This window comes from Miniopterus schreibersii (genome assembly GCF_964146895.1).
Source record: "Miniopterus schreibersii genome assembly, chromosome: 4".
Taxonomy (NCBI): domain Eukaryota; kingdom Metazoa; phylum Chordata; class Mammalia; order Chiroptera; family Miniopteridae; genus Miniopterus; species Miniopterus schreibersii.
In genome coordinates, this window is record NC_138105.1 from 41353803 (window position 1) to 41371525 (window position 17723).

At 36.8% G+C, this 17723-nt stretch overlaps 1 protein-coding gene across 6 annotated transcripts in view; it reads right to left on the reverse strand.

The window, feature by feature from the left end:
* The window catches only part of ANAPC10 (anaphase promoting complex subunit 10), a 234293-nt gene that overhangs the window by 197457 nt on the left and 19113 nt on the right, over positions 1-17723 (reverse strand). Inside the window, exon 5 of one of the 6 annotated variants that reach the window (XM_081137062.1) lies at positions 3010-3103. The exons of the other annotated variants lie outside the window; for them this stretch is intronic. Coding sequence (XP_080993188.1) covers positions 3010-3103 — 94 coding nt within the window. The remainder of the gene's footprint in view (positions 1-3009; positions 3104-17723) is intronic. 6 annotated transcript variants of the gene reach the window in all.

Here is a 17723-nt window from a genome sequence, read left to right on the forward strand (position 1 = left end):
AAGGAGGAAAAGTAGAGACCACATAGAGACTGGTAGAAAGTGCAGAGGCGCAAGAGGGCTGGCTGGGCTCCCACAGGCAGCAGCTGAAGTTCTAGAGGGCTATCTCAGCTGTGGGGGGTTCCCACTGAGGGCTCTGGGGCCTAAACTCCAGGCCAAGAGCACCAGGATTGAGAAAGGTGCCCACATAACATCTAGCTGTGAAAAGCAGCCGGGTTTCTGTTGGCCAGGGAGAGACTGCTGGAAATGCAGCCACCCTCTTAAAGAGTCAACACACAAAGTTTTCTGTGCAGCCACTCACCTTGGGCTCCAGCAGAGGGAGGGAAGAGTGAACTGGAGCTGTGTGAGGTGAATCTAGGGTTGTGGGCTCCAGAGATAGAACTCAGAGGACACCCCTTTGGATTCCTGTGCTGAGTCATTCCCCCATACTGCAGAGGAAATCTTTCTTAGGCAGACATTTTGCTGCTTTTGCCTGGGAGGGAAGCAAATGCCCCACCCTGCTGGAAAACCTCCTGCCCTACCCTAAGGAGTTTCTAAAGCCTAAGGCTGGTTAAGAGACTGATAACAATCAGCCACCCCACCCTGTGGAGTTTCTATAGCCTGAGGCTTATTAAAAGAATCAGATTAGTCAGCCTGCAGCCAGAGGCAGACCTCAGAGTGCTTTAAGTCTTTGCTTGATCTGCTTCTGGACCTGAGCCTTGGAAAAGCAGACTTTGGTGTGCGTTTTGGTCCTGTCCAACCACACCCAGCCCCAGCAGAGCAGATCTCAAGCCTAGGGTTGTTGATAGCTCCAAACAGAGTACTCAGGGCAGTCACAAACTGCACCTGACATCAGCCTGCACCAGAGGCCTTCCAAAAAGACTGAGAGTCCTAGAAGATCTACCTAATACATAGAAACAAACCCAAACAGGCAGCCAAAATGGGGAGACAAAAAAAACCAGCCCCAAATGAAAGAACAAGAGAAGTATCTAGAAAAAAAGCTAAATGAAATGGAGATAAGCAATCTATCAGATATACAGTTCAGAATACTGATTGTAAGGATGCTCAACAACATAAAGAAAGATATGGAAACTATGAAGGAAATTAGGAATGAGATAGCAGAAATAAAGAGTACATTGAAAGGAATAAACAGCAGATTAGACAAAGCTGAGGATCAGATCAGCGAATTAGAAGACAGGGTAGAAAAAACCACTCAATCAGAGATCCATAAAGAAAAAAACAATTAAAAAACGAGGACAGTTTAAGGGAGCTGTGGGTCAACATGAAATGTAATAATATTTGCATTATAGGAATGCCAGAAGGAGAAGAGAAAAAGCAAGAGATAATTTGTTTGAAGAAATAATGGCAGAAAACTTCCCTAACCTGGTCAAGGAAAAAGTCACACAAGTTCAGGAGGCACAGAGAATCCCAAACAAGAATCCAAAGAGGCCCACGCCCAGACACATCATAATTAAAATGCCAAGAATTCAAGACAAAGAGAGAATATTAAAGGCAGCTAGAGAAAAGCAATCTGTTACTTACAAAGGAGCTCCCATAAGGCTGTCAGCTGACTTCTCATCAGAAACTCTATAGGTCAGAAGGGAATGGCATGAAGTATTCAAGGTAATGCAAAACAAGGACCTGAAACCAAGACTACTCTATCCAGCAGGACTATTATTCAAGATAGATGGTGAAATAAATGAGCTTCCCACACAAAAAAAAGGCTAAAGGAGTTTATCACCACCAAACCAGAATTGCAGGAAATGTTAAAGGGCTGCTGTAATTAGAAGCAGAAATAAAAAGAGAAACATAGGCATAAAGAATTAAAATGGCAATAGATAAGTATCTGTCAATAATAACCTTAAATGTAAAACAAGTCTCTACAAGTTCAAGATTGAAATCATATCAAGCATTTCAGATCACAATGGCATGAAATTAGAAATCAACTACAGTAAAAACACTCAAAAACATTCAAACATATGGAGGCTAAATAGCACGTTATTAAACAATGAATGGTATACCAATAAGATCAAGAAAGAAATCAAAAACTTCCTGGGAACAAATGAAAATGAACACATAACAACCCAAAATCTATGGAGTACAGTGAAAGCAGTCCTAAGAGGGAAGTTCATAGCACTACAGGCCTACCTCAAAAAGCAAGAAAAATTTTTGGTAAACTATCTTACCCTACAACTTAAAGAATTAGAAAGCTCCCCTGTGAAGCTGTCCGGACCAGGGCTTTTGTTTGCTGGGAGTTTTTTTGTTACTGCTTCGATTTCATCAGTTGTTATTAGCTTATTCAGGTTTTTTATTCTTCCTGATTCAATTTTACATGATCTCACTCACATGTGGAATCTAATAAACAAAATAGACGGAGGAACAAAACAGATCCAGAGACACAGAAGCATGGAACAGACTGATGAATCTCAGCGGGAAGGTGGGGGTGGGGGAGTGGGTGGGGAGAGATTAATCAAAGAACTTATATGCATTTATGCATGACTCATGGACATAGATAATAGTGTGGTGAAGGCCTGGTGGGGCGTTGGATGTGGGGTTGTGGGGCTCAATGGGGAAAAAAGGGAGGAATATCTGTAATATTTATAACAATAAAGTAAATTAAAAAAAAAAATTACCAGTTTTCAAGGTCTTGTTCCTTTCAGCTACCATTTACTGAGCTGCTACCATATGCCAGGCACTTACACATTTGGGTTTTTTTGTTTTTTTAAATATGTTTTTTATTGATTTTAGAGAGAGAGGAAGGGAGAAGGAGAAAGAGGGAAACGTCGATTGGCTGCCTCCTGCATGCCCCCTACTGGGAATCAAGCCAGCAAACTGGGCATGTGCCCTTATGGGGAACTGAACTTTACCGGGAATAGAACCGGCAGTTTTTAGGTGCATGGGACAATGCTTAACCAACTGAGCCACACTGTCCAGGGCAACATAAATTTGTTTTAACCATCCCAACACCACATCCCTAATTCATAGCTAAGGGACCTGAAGTTCTGAGAGGTTATATAGTCTGCTGAGGGTTACCCAGCCAGTGCAGCATGAAGCCAGGATTTGAAAATAATTTCCCTGCCAAAACTCTGAACTTCAAAGTAATAAAGTAGTCTTCAAGTACGTCTGCCTGAAATAAAAATAAGACAAGAATATATTCTGATATTAGTACAAGTGAATAAATACCAGCAATTCAAAAAGCTATAATCCTATATATGCTTTAAAGAGATGTGGAACTCTGAAGGGGACCAGGAAGAACAGAGGTGAAAGTGTCAAGATACTCATTGTTTCCTATTAATTATGGGACCTAGAAGTAAAGCATGACAATGAGAACACACAAAGTGCTCGTTACAGGTCTAGGCAGAGTTGAAAACCCAATACACACCTCCAGTTATATTAAAAATTAAATGCAAACATCTCTAGTGTTCTCAGTAACAGGTTTTCAAAACAGCTGAACTAACCTCCCCACCAATACACATACATTTTGCTTGCAAGATCTGTGATTTCCATTGGTCCCATAACTCATATATATAACGAATTTTGTTTATAAAAGTACAAAAAAACCACCTCATAACTTACTTTTAAGCATTTATCCAAATCTAAAACATCTGTCTAGAATAGTTAAGGGAGAATTATACAAAATGAATATTTTGGAGTAAGAAGTAATGAATTTTATTTAACATGAATTTTTAAAAGCACTAAATTAACTCCACTACTTATTACTTAGACATTATGGAGTTTGACTTCATCTTGATGTGAATTACTATCATTTTGAGAAAAATGTTAACCTGTTTCCTCAAACTGCAATCAGTGACAACTGAGCAGAAAAGCAAAGACATTCTTGTTCTATTCACAAGCACCAGCAGACAGCCCAGTAGGGAAATGGCAGTGTGCCAGGTTGCCCTGTGAGCAATTAGGCTTCCTGGCAATCAGGAGACTCGGGCGCCTTAGGCCCTTATAAAACTAGCACGTTAAGGAACTCATGCCTTTACTTCCCTTTCCTGGAGGCACATGTGAGATATATCTTATTTAGATGACAATCTTTTCCATCTCTATGACTGAAAGAAGGGTTAAAACGACTAATGAAAAGCAAGTTGAGGAGACCATGTGAGAGATTAGCAAGCATCATTGCCTACTGGACCTATTGACTAAATGTAGTAGTAACTGGTCCCACATAAACAGTAACCTCATTCTAATAATCAGAAGAAACAGTAAATAAAAGACTGATAAAATTATTATGAAATGTAAAAGTGCTTTTAATTAAGAAGCTCAGAGTAAAATTCATAGTTCAAATGTAAAAACCTAGTTTCTGCAAAGACAAGTGTAACTTCTTTGTGAAAAGTTTCTAAGGAAAAAACAAATGATGTCAAATGATTCAAAGAAGCCTTAAAGGAGACTGGGCATCAACTTCCACTTCACCAAATCTACACCTGAAGTGCCCTACTATCTGGTAAGTGCTTTCTCTTCTTGATGTTTCATGAGTCTGACTGAAAGGTTCAGACTGCCAACACACTGGACTACATTTTGCAGGTTTGCTGTCTGTGTCTATTATGATATCCAGCAGCATAATAAGAATAAAAATGAATGACGTAAATAACATTAAAAATAATAAAATTATCTAAGGATCCATAATATACTTTCTAATACATTCCTCGATTAACTATATAGGTCAACTGAAAAAATTTACTAACTCAATATTGTCAAGAAGCCACCATATTTAAGTATCTGAATTTCAAGTGGAATACAGGACAATTTTATATTTTTATATTCACCTAGATTCACTTCACTTTATAAAAAAAATAGATTTTAAAGGGTAAAAGTCAAAATTTAAATTAATCCTTCTTCTCTCTCACACATACACACACACACATACACACACACATATATATCCAAAAAAGTTCATTATTTCTTACCTTTAATACTTTATAATTTCATTTAAAGTTTTTCATTGTTTCATAGTACATAAAGATATAAGCCTTTTCTCTACTTCTTGATGTGCCAGTGACAATCATACAATATACATCTATCACAACTAAGCCTATAAACAGAAATCCTCACAAATTTAAAATATAAGGACCAACAAATGTTTCACTACACTCAGAAAACACAGAGTCTTTATTCCAAAAGGAACTTTCAGTAAAAAAATGATGTGTGAACAGCAGACACTGATGTTCACACAAGCATACTGCAGACAACCCAGCAGGAGATTTTCTGTTTTTTTTGGATTATGCTCTGGAGGTGCTGGCACAATGGAATTTCAATACCATAATTGCTTATTTCTCTGTGTATCTTTAAAATAACAGGTAAAGAAAAAAAAATCAACTACAAAAATAACAAAACAAAATGTTTTTAATTCTTCTTTTCAAAGGATGTAATTTATAACCATTACACAAATAGAGAAGAGGCACAAAAGGGGGAAAAAAAGAAATAAAGTAATGTTCCAAAGGTTCAGTTTACAAGGACCTCACACTAAGTTTTTTTTTCTCTGCAACCCTTACTAGAAACAGTATTATTTGCTAAAAATGCACTAGCTGCCAAGAGCCATGGTCCATCTAAAGCAAAATGCTTAAGATGGAAACAGAGTGTTAATACAGAAAAAAGGGCAAGATTCAGTGTACAGATTTCTGTGAAAACTACTTTAAAAAGAATGAAGTCTTGATTTTGATATCTTTTTGACTGAAAAATAATTGCAAAAATAGATAAAATCCTAATATATGTAGCACTGTATTGAAACAATAAGATGTAATTAAATTTCAAACTTTCTAATTAAACTTTTTTTTTTTTTTGGTAAGTTATTGGGAATTCAACACTAGTCTTGGTTCACATGATAGAACAATGGGAAAATTTTCCGAATGGTTGAACACTAACCCTGACAAGTGTGGAGAGCCAACTACAATACATTATATGGTAGCATAACCTGCCACCCACGTTGCTGAGAGAACAGCTTTCAAACACATGCACTGAGCTGTAAAACCACAAAATCCCTTATTACACATTGTCTTTCTTACTCTAGGTGAAATATACCATCAATTCTTTCCATTATAAATCTTTTTTTATTACTATTTTTGAAGCCCACTTAGCAATTTGATTGTCTCTTTCTTACAATGTAAAAGATGCTTTTCTTAAAAAAAGAAAATGCAACAGGAATGTGATCACCCTTCTACTGTATTACAATGAAGGCCGATATCTGCTACACAATTTCTCTAGCTTACTTTTGGGTACTCCTATCCCCAAATGAGTTTTAAGCTAAAGTTCTTCCACCCCCCCCTTTAAAGACCAAGCCCTGATAGTGGTTCACTAAATTTCTTAAAAGCATTTGAAAACACTTGCTTTCTTTAAGAAAGACTGATCTATTGCTCTGAGGGTTCTTTAATAAAATACATGGTTTGTATCATTACAGAGAGACAGAGAAAGAGAGAGAGAGAGACAGAGAGAGAGAGAGAGACAGAGAGAGAGAAAGCAATCGTCAAAATCTGCTAGAGAGTGACTGTTCTCTCTCTGTGTCTCTTCCAACATTTCTCCCTTCCCTGACTCTGGCACAAATCCAAACTTCAACCAACCAACCAATCAACCAATAAACAATCAAATAGGCATTTTACATTCAAGGACAAAATGATGCTTTAGACAGTATCTGTCATATATTGGTAAATGAAGCAAGACTGCAGGGCAACAAACATGCTGCATCCTCATTACAGCACTGTGCTTTGTCAAAGTTGTGTTCTTACCTTTCAGAAAACAGCTCACTGCAATAATGACTACGGAATCTATACAAAAGGGCTTAGATACAGAACAAGAAGGGTGAAAATATAATGAACTTAAAGACACTACTTTTACAGAAATTCAAAGACACTACTCTTTGGAGATTGAAGATGTTTAAAATCATTTCTAAAGCTCTGTGTTTCTCTCTAACATTTCACCTAATTAATTTCCCTCCAAAATTTCCCCCTATCTTTTACATTTCCCTCCCCACAACTTCTGCCCACCAGGACCCACCTCCACTCATAGCCTGTAACTGAATCATAGCATTCCAGGACAGTTACAGGACATAACAGTTTCTTCTGGGGTTTTCATTTGCAATGTTGTTGGCAAAGAGAATTTTATTTGTAAGTGTTTCTATTATACTGACAAGGTCAATTAGTCCTGTGAACTATTGGTCTTTCTGCTTGATGGCTTGGTGAATTATTCAAGTGGGACCCTTCATAACCTATAACTGCATGCAGCCAATTAACCTTGGAAACATGACAATGCTGGTATCTAATGGGATTTATCTTAAGAGACCAAAGTAATGTCATTTTCCCCAAATTGGTGATGTATTATTTGATAGAAACTTTGTATTTTTCTCAAATTGAATTAATTTGTAAGTAATGATACATAACTTACATAATTTCTATTTTATGGAAGTTTACCATAAAAATGTTGAAGTTTTAAAAACAAGAATTCGCTATTATGCTTATATTTGCCTATATGGTTTTTACAACTAAATAAAGAATATGAGATGTAATAACTATGTATGGTACCAGTTGGGTACTGGAAATAACAGGGGGAACACTTTGCAAATTATATTATTGTCTAACCAATATGCTGAACACCTAAAACTAATATAAAATAATACTGAATGTAAACTGTAACTGAAATAATTTTTTGAAAATTTTAAAATAATTTTTTAGTTGGGGGGGAATATGAGAATCCTGTAGTATACAATATCTAGTGCTCTTATCAATGTTTCTCTGGAGGTGCAGAAAGCACTATGACTCTCCTAAAAATTAATGTGGAAATAAATTTATATTTTACCTCAAATATTCAAAGTATCTTTATATTGTCAAATATTACTTATTTTTAAAAAACACAAAAGGGGATTTGCATTAACTGAGTGTTTACTATGTGGCAGGCAATATGAATAAGTACTTTGCAAACTTTTATCTTACTTGTGTCAGGAATCCAATGAAACGAGCATTGGGTACTCCTATTCCTATTCTATATATAAGGAACTTGAGGTTTCAAGGGGGCTACATGTGTCCCTAATTTTCACATAGCTAACAAGGGGCAAAACTGAGTTTTGAAACCGGATCTGTCTAGTTTGCTAAATTGTGGTCTTTCAACATCATCTGGCCTGAAAAACATGAGATAATCCTCAATTATCTCCCAGGATCATCTTATAATAACTGGACCATAGAGTTCTGCCAAGCTTCAAAACCATTCTATAAAAGAATAATACTCAATTATTGACTGAGAAACAACTAGGAGGGGATGAATGAATGAATAAGGGTGTTTTGATAGCCATACAATTGTATCAACACTAAAGTTTTATTAACAGTAAGACAATACTCTAGTTTTTTCTTATCAATTCCAACTGAAATTCACCCTCACATATATGATCTTCCACACACAGGCGTGTACCCATATATTAACTACCTCCCTCCATACACAAACTCATCCGAACTGTGATACACAATACTCCCAGGTTCTAAGCTAAAAGTATTGTCTATTATGCTAGGCCACAAAGAAGTGAAAAGTTATCAGTACTACAAGTATCAAGATATATAAATTTTTTGCAAAGAAGAATTTTAAAAACAAGTTGAATAAATTAATATAGTAATATTTTCAAAACAATTTGATCTAGTGAACCAACAACATATATCCCAGCAAAAACTGTATTGCGATTACCTCTGTTTTTGCTTTATAAATTTCAAACAGAAGCAATTTGTTCAATTGGTAGGCTAAAGTGCCCTAAAAGCAAATGCCTATTAACAGGAGCATTTCCAAAACTCAATTACTACTCTCAAATTCGCTGCTATGAGAGCCTTCAGATTGGCTAGGGTGACTCTCAGGGCTTCATTCACTCACTGATTAGTGGAAATGTTCATAAAAATACTTGTGCAATTAAGATAGAGCTTTTACTGAGAATATTGGCTTGGCAGTTAAGATGTACATAAATAACTTCTTTTTTTTAAAGCCCACTTATACCCCCTACTCTACACAGTTGTTATCATTACTATTGTATTAGTTTAAAAGAACAAGTATTAGGGCTAAGAAGTAGAATTTAGAGTCATCAATCTTAGGTCAGTTTTGCTTGTATTTTATTTTATTTTTAAAAATATATCTTTATTGATTTTAGAAAGGAAGGGAGAGGGAGGGAGCAACAGAAACATCAATGATGAGAGAGTCATTGATGGGCTGCCTCCTGCATGCCCCCGACTGGGGATTGAGCCAGCAACCTGGGCATGCGCCCTGACAGAATCGAACAGTGATCTCCTGGATCCTTGGTCAATGCTCAACTCTGAGCCACGCCCAACTGGGCTTTGCTTGTATTTTAAATAAATCAAATCAAAATAAATACCATAAGCACAAAAAAATTTCAAGAACAGAGTCCAAAATCAAAGGAAGTATCCAAGTTAGTAAACTATTACCTTAGTTAATGAGGGACCTAATATTTTGATACAGTGGGCTAACATGATCAAATAGATTTTATGCTATTAATGGAGTCATATCAGGAAAATTAAAATTGCACTTCCAAAAGTCACACAATAATGATGCCACTGATACTGTAGTTTCAAAGGATTAAATCCATATATTTTATCCAATGCCAATGGAAATGTCATTAAAATAAAAAACAAATAACTAGAAAATCCACCTAGGCTGTATGCTCTGTCCAACTTTGCACAATTGATACTGAAATGCCAAGTATCGACATCAATTTAAAAAACAAAAACAAAAAACCACTTCATGCTTAGATCCAGCAGTATGGAACTGAATCCAAGACAACTATTTACTATCTGTTACTAGAACATGCCTAATAAAGATAAGACACATTTATCTAGCATGGTCTGACCTTGTGCAGTCATGAATGAGTAAGGACAAAGCAAGCAGCCAAAAACAAAAGGAGAAAAAAAAGTACGGAAGTACACAAACTTACACTGACTGAAAAACCTACTGTGCACTTGGTATGTTACAGATGTTTTTACACACCTTACCTCATTTAGTTTTCGCAACCACCCAAACAAGATAAGTATTGTGGTTCTCGGTTTTTAAGTACATAAACAGAGGCTCAGAAAGAACAGAAAAATTTGCCCTGTATAACAAAATAAAGAATTGATAGTAACAAAATTCCAACTCTGATCTGACAGACTCCAAAACCCACAATTAAAGCAGCATGTGGTAAAGACAATCTAGAAACATGTTCCCTCTTCTGGCTTAGGTCGCATCCTTCTGTCCCATTTTGAATACACTATTCAAAACTCAGACTGCAGATTGTGAAACAGACGGGGTTTCTGCCCCATAAGCCAAGGTTAACAGAACTCCGCGTACAATGTGAGTACAATATGACTCTAGGGGAACCGCAGCAAGTTTCAAATGACTACAACTTCAGGTTAAATGGAGTTCAATGAGTCATGATAATTCCATGCCACCGATCATCCTGATCTTAGTCAACGGAATCTTTTCAAATTTGAATTCCATATCTGCCTTAGATAATCCTCTCAACACAAAGCAACTCTTCATACAAAATACGTGTTTTAAAGCCAGAAACACCTCTCGATGCCTTACACTAATTTTCTGAGAAATGATAAAATTTTTAAATGGATAAAGCTAACGTTTAACAGCTAGAGATGTTACAAACTAGCTGAGAATAACTGACTTTGTATCCTTTTATCACCTTCAGTGTGAACCAACTACCTTAAACAGTGAAGTAGGAGAGTGAAGGCAAGCAGAGGTTTCCCTTCATTCCTGTTTGCTCTTATTCCCTAAGTTAACCTGAGCTCATCACCTTTGGTCCACGACAAGAGGCAAGTTATGAGTCTCCTAGATTCTCCCAAGGTAAACTACAATCTCTTTAATCATTATCTTCTCTAAGCACAACACCCTATGAGCTCTCTTCAGACTTTTCTGATACCTGAGGACACATCTTGCTAACAGATGCACAAAATAAATCGGGATACAGCGCAGATTCTCACAGACACAGTTCACAGCTATGGGGCTTGATGGAGAGATGCTGAATAGAGTTTCCCGGGAAGGAGCTTGGTGGGACCACATCTGCTGCCCAGGATATGTGCTACCTCTTTAAAACGTTCTCTGCAAAACAAACCCTGAACCCCACTTTTGTTTTTCGTCTTTTTTCCTGAAAGTAAAAATTCTGTTTGGATTTCTTTTGGTTAGTGAAAACAGGTACTGACAAAGGTCTTTCATGAAAGTAAAGTGAAGTAACACATACTTTCAAAAAGTGAGGAATGCCTATATTTTCCTTTTATTCAAAAACGACTTTACATTTTAGCACAGTTTTAGATTCCCAGCAATATTGAGAAGGTACAGAGACTTCCCATATACCTCCTGACCCCACAAGCAGAGCCTCCCCCACTATCAACATCCCCCCCACCAGAGTGATACATTTGTTACAACTGTTGAACCTACATGACACATCATCATCACCCAAAGCCCGGGATTTACATTAAGGTTCACTCTTGGTAGTGTACATTTAATGGGTTTGGACAAATATATAACGGCATGTGTGTACCACACCAGTATCATAGAGTATTTTCAATGGCCTAAAAATCCTCTGTGCTCTGCCTATTCATCCCTCCCAATCACCTCCAACTGCTGGCAACCCCTGATCTAAGCTGTCTTCATACTTTGACCATTTCCAGAATGTCACATAGTTGGAATTACACAGTACGTAGCCTTTTCAGATTGGTTTCTTTCACTTAGTAATATTCACTTAAGGTTCTTTTGTGTCTTTTCATAGATTGACCGCTCATCTTTTTAGCAGTGAGTAACACCCACTGTCTGGATCTACCAAATGTTTACGCCAAAAGCATTAGCATTACAAGTATCAATCAATTTTCAATAGAATACATTTAAATAGTAAACACTTTTAAAATACATTTCAAAAATCTAGTTACTTTATCCCATCGTTCACCAGCTCATTTCCTCAGCTACACACTTCAATTTTCCTTATTAATGGAAAGAAATGTTTTGGTAACTTGTAATTTAATGTGACTTTAAGGGGAAAAAATGAAGGAATATGAACTGCATGTTGATTTCCAGCTATACCACTCATTTCCCGTTGGACAACGGACACACTTAGCCTCTCTGTCTCATTTGTATAATAATCGACTTATACTTGATTAGAAGTTGTTAACTGGTGGCCCTTGGCCACATTTAGCCTCTGGACCATAATTGCCCAGCATGTTTTTAAAATTGGGAAATTTAACACTGAAATCTAGATTTCTGATTTCCCTTTAAAAAGTATAATTGGCAACAATGGACCTACATTCCCATGTGCAAAAAAGGCTCAAAATGAATAGTAGTTGTCTCCTTGGAGAAAGTACGAACTTGTGGCGTTACATTAATTCTAGTTTCTTTCAGCTCTAACTTTCTTACATTTGAGTTAGCCATATAGCAAAAGGCTCATTTAACCTAATTATCAGCTTTATTTGAATATAGGGATAGTAATTACATCTGACCACCACTTGCGCTTTGGAGAGGCAAAATGAAATAGTGAGTAATGCTTGCTTAGCACAGTGACATGCATGCAGAAAGTGCTTAATAAATAGTAGAGGTAACAATGAATACAAGTAATGGTGAACACAATAACTAAAATACAATTCTATGATGGTCCACTGAATCTAAATCAAAACTGACATGCTGATTCTTCTCTTCTGAATGCAGCACTGGTCCCATCAAAAAAGAAAATCAACTAAATCAACTATTTGCCTCTAATCTTTGAAGATTAATTCTTCACTTACCACATATAAAATAAGAGGCTGAGAAAAAAAATGAAGGTCCTCGGTGGGCTTACTTCTAATAAGATATACTTTAAAATCGTCAATGATACAGGTTTTCAGCAGGTGGTTTTCAGCAAGCAGCTCTTTCTGCTGCTGTTACCATTCTAATCAGGGCCATTTTAGCTGCCAAGAATAAAGATTCACTCAACAGTTTCTACAGGAATAGAGGGCTTACTGAAAAGGTCATATACCCAAGGAAACCCTGGATAAAGAAAACTGGGTATGAGAGAGGTCAGTAAATGAAGAATATGGGGGCACAGGCCACTTGTCCAACTCCATTTCCCCTCCTGTTTATGCCTCTGTCCCTCCATCCCTCTATTCATCCCACACATCCTACCTCGTCCCGTACCTTATACTTCTACCCTTCTAACTTTAAAACTTGGGTTTGTCCATGGCCCTTCACTTTACCCACCCTCTTCACGTCACTATCTATCTGCATCAAGTCTTGCTGCTAACTTGCCTACTTCTTGTGAGTCATATTTCTGAGACAGGCAAAATATTAAAAATAGAACTACTGTATGATCCCACAATCCCACTCCTGGGTGTACACCCAAAAGAACTGAAACAGGGTTTCTAAGAGATTCTGCACACCTGTGTTCATGGCAGCATTATTCACAGTAGTGAAGAGATGGAAGCAACCCAAGTGCCCATCAACATATGAACGGGTAAACACGATGTGGTATATTATACACAAAATGGAATATTATTTAGCCTTAAAAAGGAAACAAATTCTGTCACATGCTAAATGAACCTTCTTGAGGAAATCGTGCTAAGTGAAATGAACCAGTTACAAAATGACAAATACGGCGGTATGAGTGCACTTATATGAGGTATCTAAAGTAATCACATTCATAGAAACAGAGAGTAGAATAATGGTTGCCAGGGACAGACAGGAGGGGAAAATGAAGAGTTGTTTAATGGATACAGATTTTTAGTTTTGCAAGATGAAAAGTTCTGGAGATCTGTTACACAACAATGTGAATGTCCTTAACACTACTGAACTTACAAATGTTGAGATGGTAAATGTTATTGTATCACAATTTTAAAAATTTTTTATTCTTCTGAGAAGGAATTGAATTTGCACAGATAATCTTTTTGAAGGAAACTAAACAAGCATGGATCAGTGGCAAGCCTAAGGACTGACTGCTGGTATATCTTCAAGTGCCTACTGTTTCCAGCACTGTGCTAGGTTCTCAGTCAAGTGCCCAGCCCTGCCCTGCTCAACTGGTCATACTCACTCAGTAGACCTTCCTTATATAAAGAGGCTAATAATCTGTATCTCTAAAACCATGTCTGCTTCCCCTTTTGTAAGTACATATTTCTATTGCATTATATCCTGCCATAAGGTTAAATAACAAGTTTTTTCATTTTGTTTTTATTTTATTTGCCTTTGGCTGTTACTACTCTCACACTGTCTACAAGGAACAGTGCAGTTCTTCCAGAACGGCTGCTAAAGAGCACTTGGAAAAGTGACCTTGCAGCACAATGCTCTTGAAAGAAATCTCACCAACTTCAAATTTTACTTAAATGTGCATCAGTAGTACAAAACCTTCCAATGAGAAGCATTATGAAACAAGAATCCCCTTCAGAATCTTCTTACTTGGCACAAATACTCTGGTAGGAAAAGTTGAAATTTCTGCTATTAAAACAATTTCATTAGTCTCAAATCTACAAATTTAGAAACTATTACACCAAAGAGGGATTAAACTACTTTCAAGAACTACCTTAGTTCAGAATTACATTAAATAAATTGCTTATTAAAACACATTTAACAGAAGCTTATAAAGAAAATGTTTTAGTCCCTAACTCTATATTCCTGACCATCCTCAGCTTCTGTGACATCATATTCTCTTTTTTTAAATTTATCTTTATTGTTGAAAGTATCACAAATGTTCCCTTTTATCCCCTATTGATCCCCTCCCTCTTACACCCCTCTCCAGAGGCCTTCACCACACTATTATTTGTGTCCATGGGTTATGCATATATGCATATAAATTCTAATGTTAATTTATCCCCACCCACCCACTCACCCCTGCCTTCCCTCTGAGATTTGTCAATCTGTTCCACGCTTCTATGGCTCTGGATCTATTTTGTTCATCAGTTTATTTTGTTCATTAGATTCCACTTATGAGTAAGATCATGTGGTACTTGTTTTTCTCTAATTGGTTTATTTCGCATAACATAATACTCTCCAGGTTCCACCAGGCTGTCTCAAAGGCTAAGGGATCCTTCATTTTTACAGCTGCATAGTATTCCATGGTGTAAATATGCAAGAACATGCTTGATATGATTTCAGTCTTCTCAAACTTGTAGGACTTGTTTTGTGTCCTAACATGTGGTCTATCACTGAGAATGTCCCATGTGTGCTTGAGAGGAGTGCATATTCTGCAGCTATGGGGTGAATGTTCTATAAATGTCAATTAAATCTATCTAATCTAGTGTGTCATTTAGAGTCACTATTTCCTTGCTAATTATTTGTCTGGAAGATCTATCCAGTAAAGTCAGTGGGGTGTTAAAACACCCCGACTATGACTGTATTACTGTTGGTCTCTCCCTTCAAGTCCTCCAGAAGTGTTTTCTTTTTCCAGCCTGTGTGAGTCTTTTGTTCTGAGGTGGGTCTCTTGTAGACAGCATATATTTGGGTCATGTTTTCTTATCCACTCAGCTACCCTATGTCTTTTGATTGGAACATTTAATCCATTCATATTTAAAGTTATTATTGATAGATACTTATCTATTGCCATTTTATTTCTTTATGCCTATGTTTCTCATTTTCTCTAATTCAACTTCTTATTACAGTAGTCCCTTTAACATTTCTTGCAATGCTGGTTTGGTGGTGATAAACTCCTTTAGCCTTTTTTTGTCTGGAAAGCTTTTTATTTCACCATCTATTTTAAGTGAGAACTGGAGAGAGTAGTCTTGGTTTCAGATCCTTGTTTTGCATTACCTTGAATACTCCATGCGACTCCCTTCTGGCCTGTAGAGTTTCTGATGAGAAATCAGCTGACAGTCTTATGGTAGCTCCTTTGTAGGTAACAGATTGCTTTTCCTTGCTGCCTTTAAGATTCTCTGTTTTGAATTCTTGGCATTTTAATTATGTGTCTGGGCGTGGGCCTCTTTGGATTTTTTTTTGCTTGGGACTCTCTGTGCCTCCTGAACTTGTGTGACTTTTTCCTTGACCCGGTTGGGAAAGTTTTCTGCCATTATTTCTTCAAATAGGTTCTTTAACCCTTGTTTACTTTCTACATTATCATTTCCTTTATAGTTTCCACTCCTTTTCTCATGCTGTTGAGCATCCTTATTGTCAGTATTCTGACCTCTGTATCTGATAGATTGCTTATTTCCATTTTATTTAGCTCTTCCTCTGGAGAATTATTTTGTTCTTTCATTTGGGGCATGCTGAATTACCTGCAGTTCTGTCATCATGCCACACTCTCAGGCTTCCACACCTTTATGTGCACTGTGTCCCCTTTTAGAATGCCTCCACTTCATTCTTCACCAGCATGCTTTATATTTATCTTTAAGACTCAGTTGAACCATCACCTCTTTTAGAAAAACTTAAATCATTGCTCTAATATTCCATATCTTGCCATAGCCCCTGTATTTACCTCTGTAATTGTTGATATTTACTTGCCTGTCTTAAGAGCAGAAACGAGGACCGTATTTGCTGTATCCCCGGTACCTAACATAGTACCAGGCACTTAGCAGGCCCCAAATAAATATTTACCAAATAAAGCACCAATCTCTCTTGTATGGGAATGCCAAACTACAGTTCTTTAAAAACCTACAGTCTAAGTTTATGGTCTAAAAAAACCACAAGAGATACAAGAATATTTCTCTCTTAAAAATATATATGATATTCTATTATACAAAATAATGTAGTTTTAAAAGGAAATATAGCCCAAATGCATAGTTATCTCAACTCCATTTTAGAAATAATGTATATAATTATGAATAACTTTTTAATTGCATATGTTACTTTTAAGAGAGGGATAAGAGAGAATAACATTTGTGGCCTAAAAATTATGTGTATCACACCAAAACATTCTCTACTCATTCCAAAAATGTTCTCGTTAGTTATAAAAACTAATTTTTTTTTAAAATCCTCACCCAAGGATATTTTTTTTTTTTTATTGACTTTGAGAGAGAGGGGAAGGAGGAGGGAGAGAGAGAGAAACATCTATGTGAGAGAGAAACATCAATCAGTTGTCTCCCTTACATGCCCTGACGAGGGATCAAATCCACAACCTAGGTTTGTGCCCTGACCAGAAACTGAACCCACAACGTTTTTTTTGATGTACAGGACAATGCTCAACCAACTGAGCCACCAGGCCAGAGCTATAAAAACTAATTTTTAAAAAATATGTTTTCATTGATTTTTAGAGAGAAAGGAAAGGAGAGGGATAGAGAGACGGAAACATCAATGTGAGAAACATCAATCAGCTGCCTCCTGCATGCCCCCTACTGGGGATAGAGCTTGAAACCCAGGCATGAGCCCTGACTGGTAATGAACCGGTGACCTCTTAGTTCATGGATCGTTGTTCAACCACTTAGACACACGAGCCGGGCTATAAAAACCAATGTTAAAAAATACTTTCTTTTAGCTCAATTCAATAAAAACAATTTTTTCCAAAAAGTCAATAAAGTAAACGCTCAAATCAATTTATGTTTGTAGATGCTGCCTAAATCATTCCACTTTATATCAAGTTGTTTAAAACAGGCCCTATATAAGAAAGTAAATGTTAAGATCAATTGACAGAGTCAGAGCCTTTGCATCTTCTTATTCTACCACACACATTAATGGAGCTCAAATTATAATAATAAATGTTATTTTAATAGAAGAGCTGACTTATTAACCACTCCTGTCAAAGTACCATATATGGACTCCCATAGCCAGGCCACTGATTTAATATACAAGGTAGAGAGGCAAAAGGCTGGTTTACATGGAAGAAAGGAAAATATAGTTACAGCTCT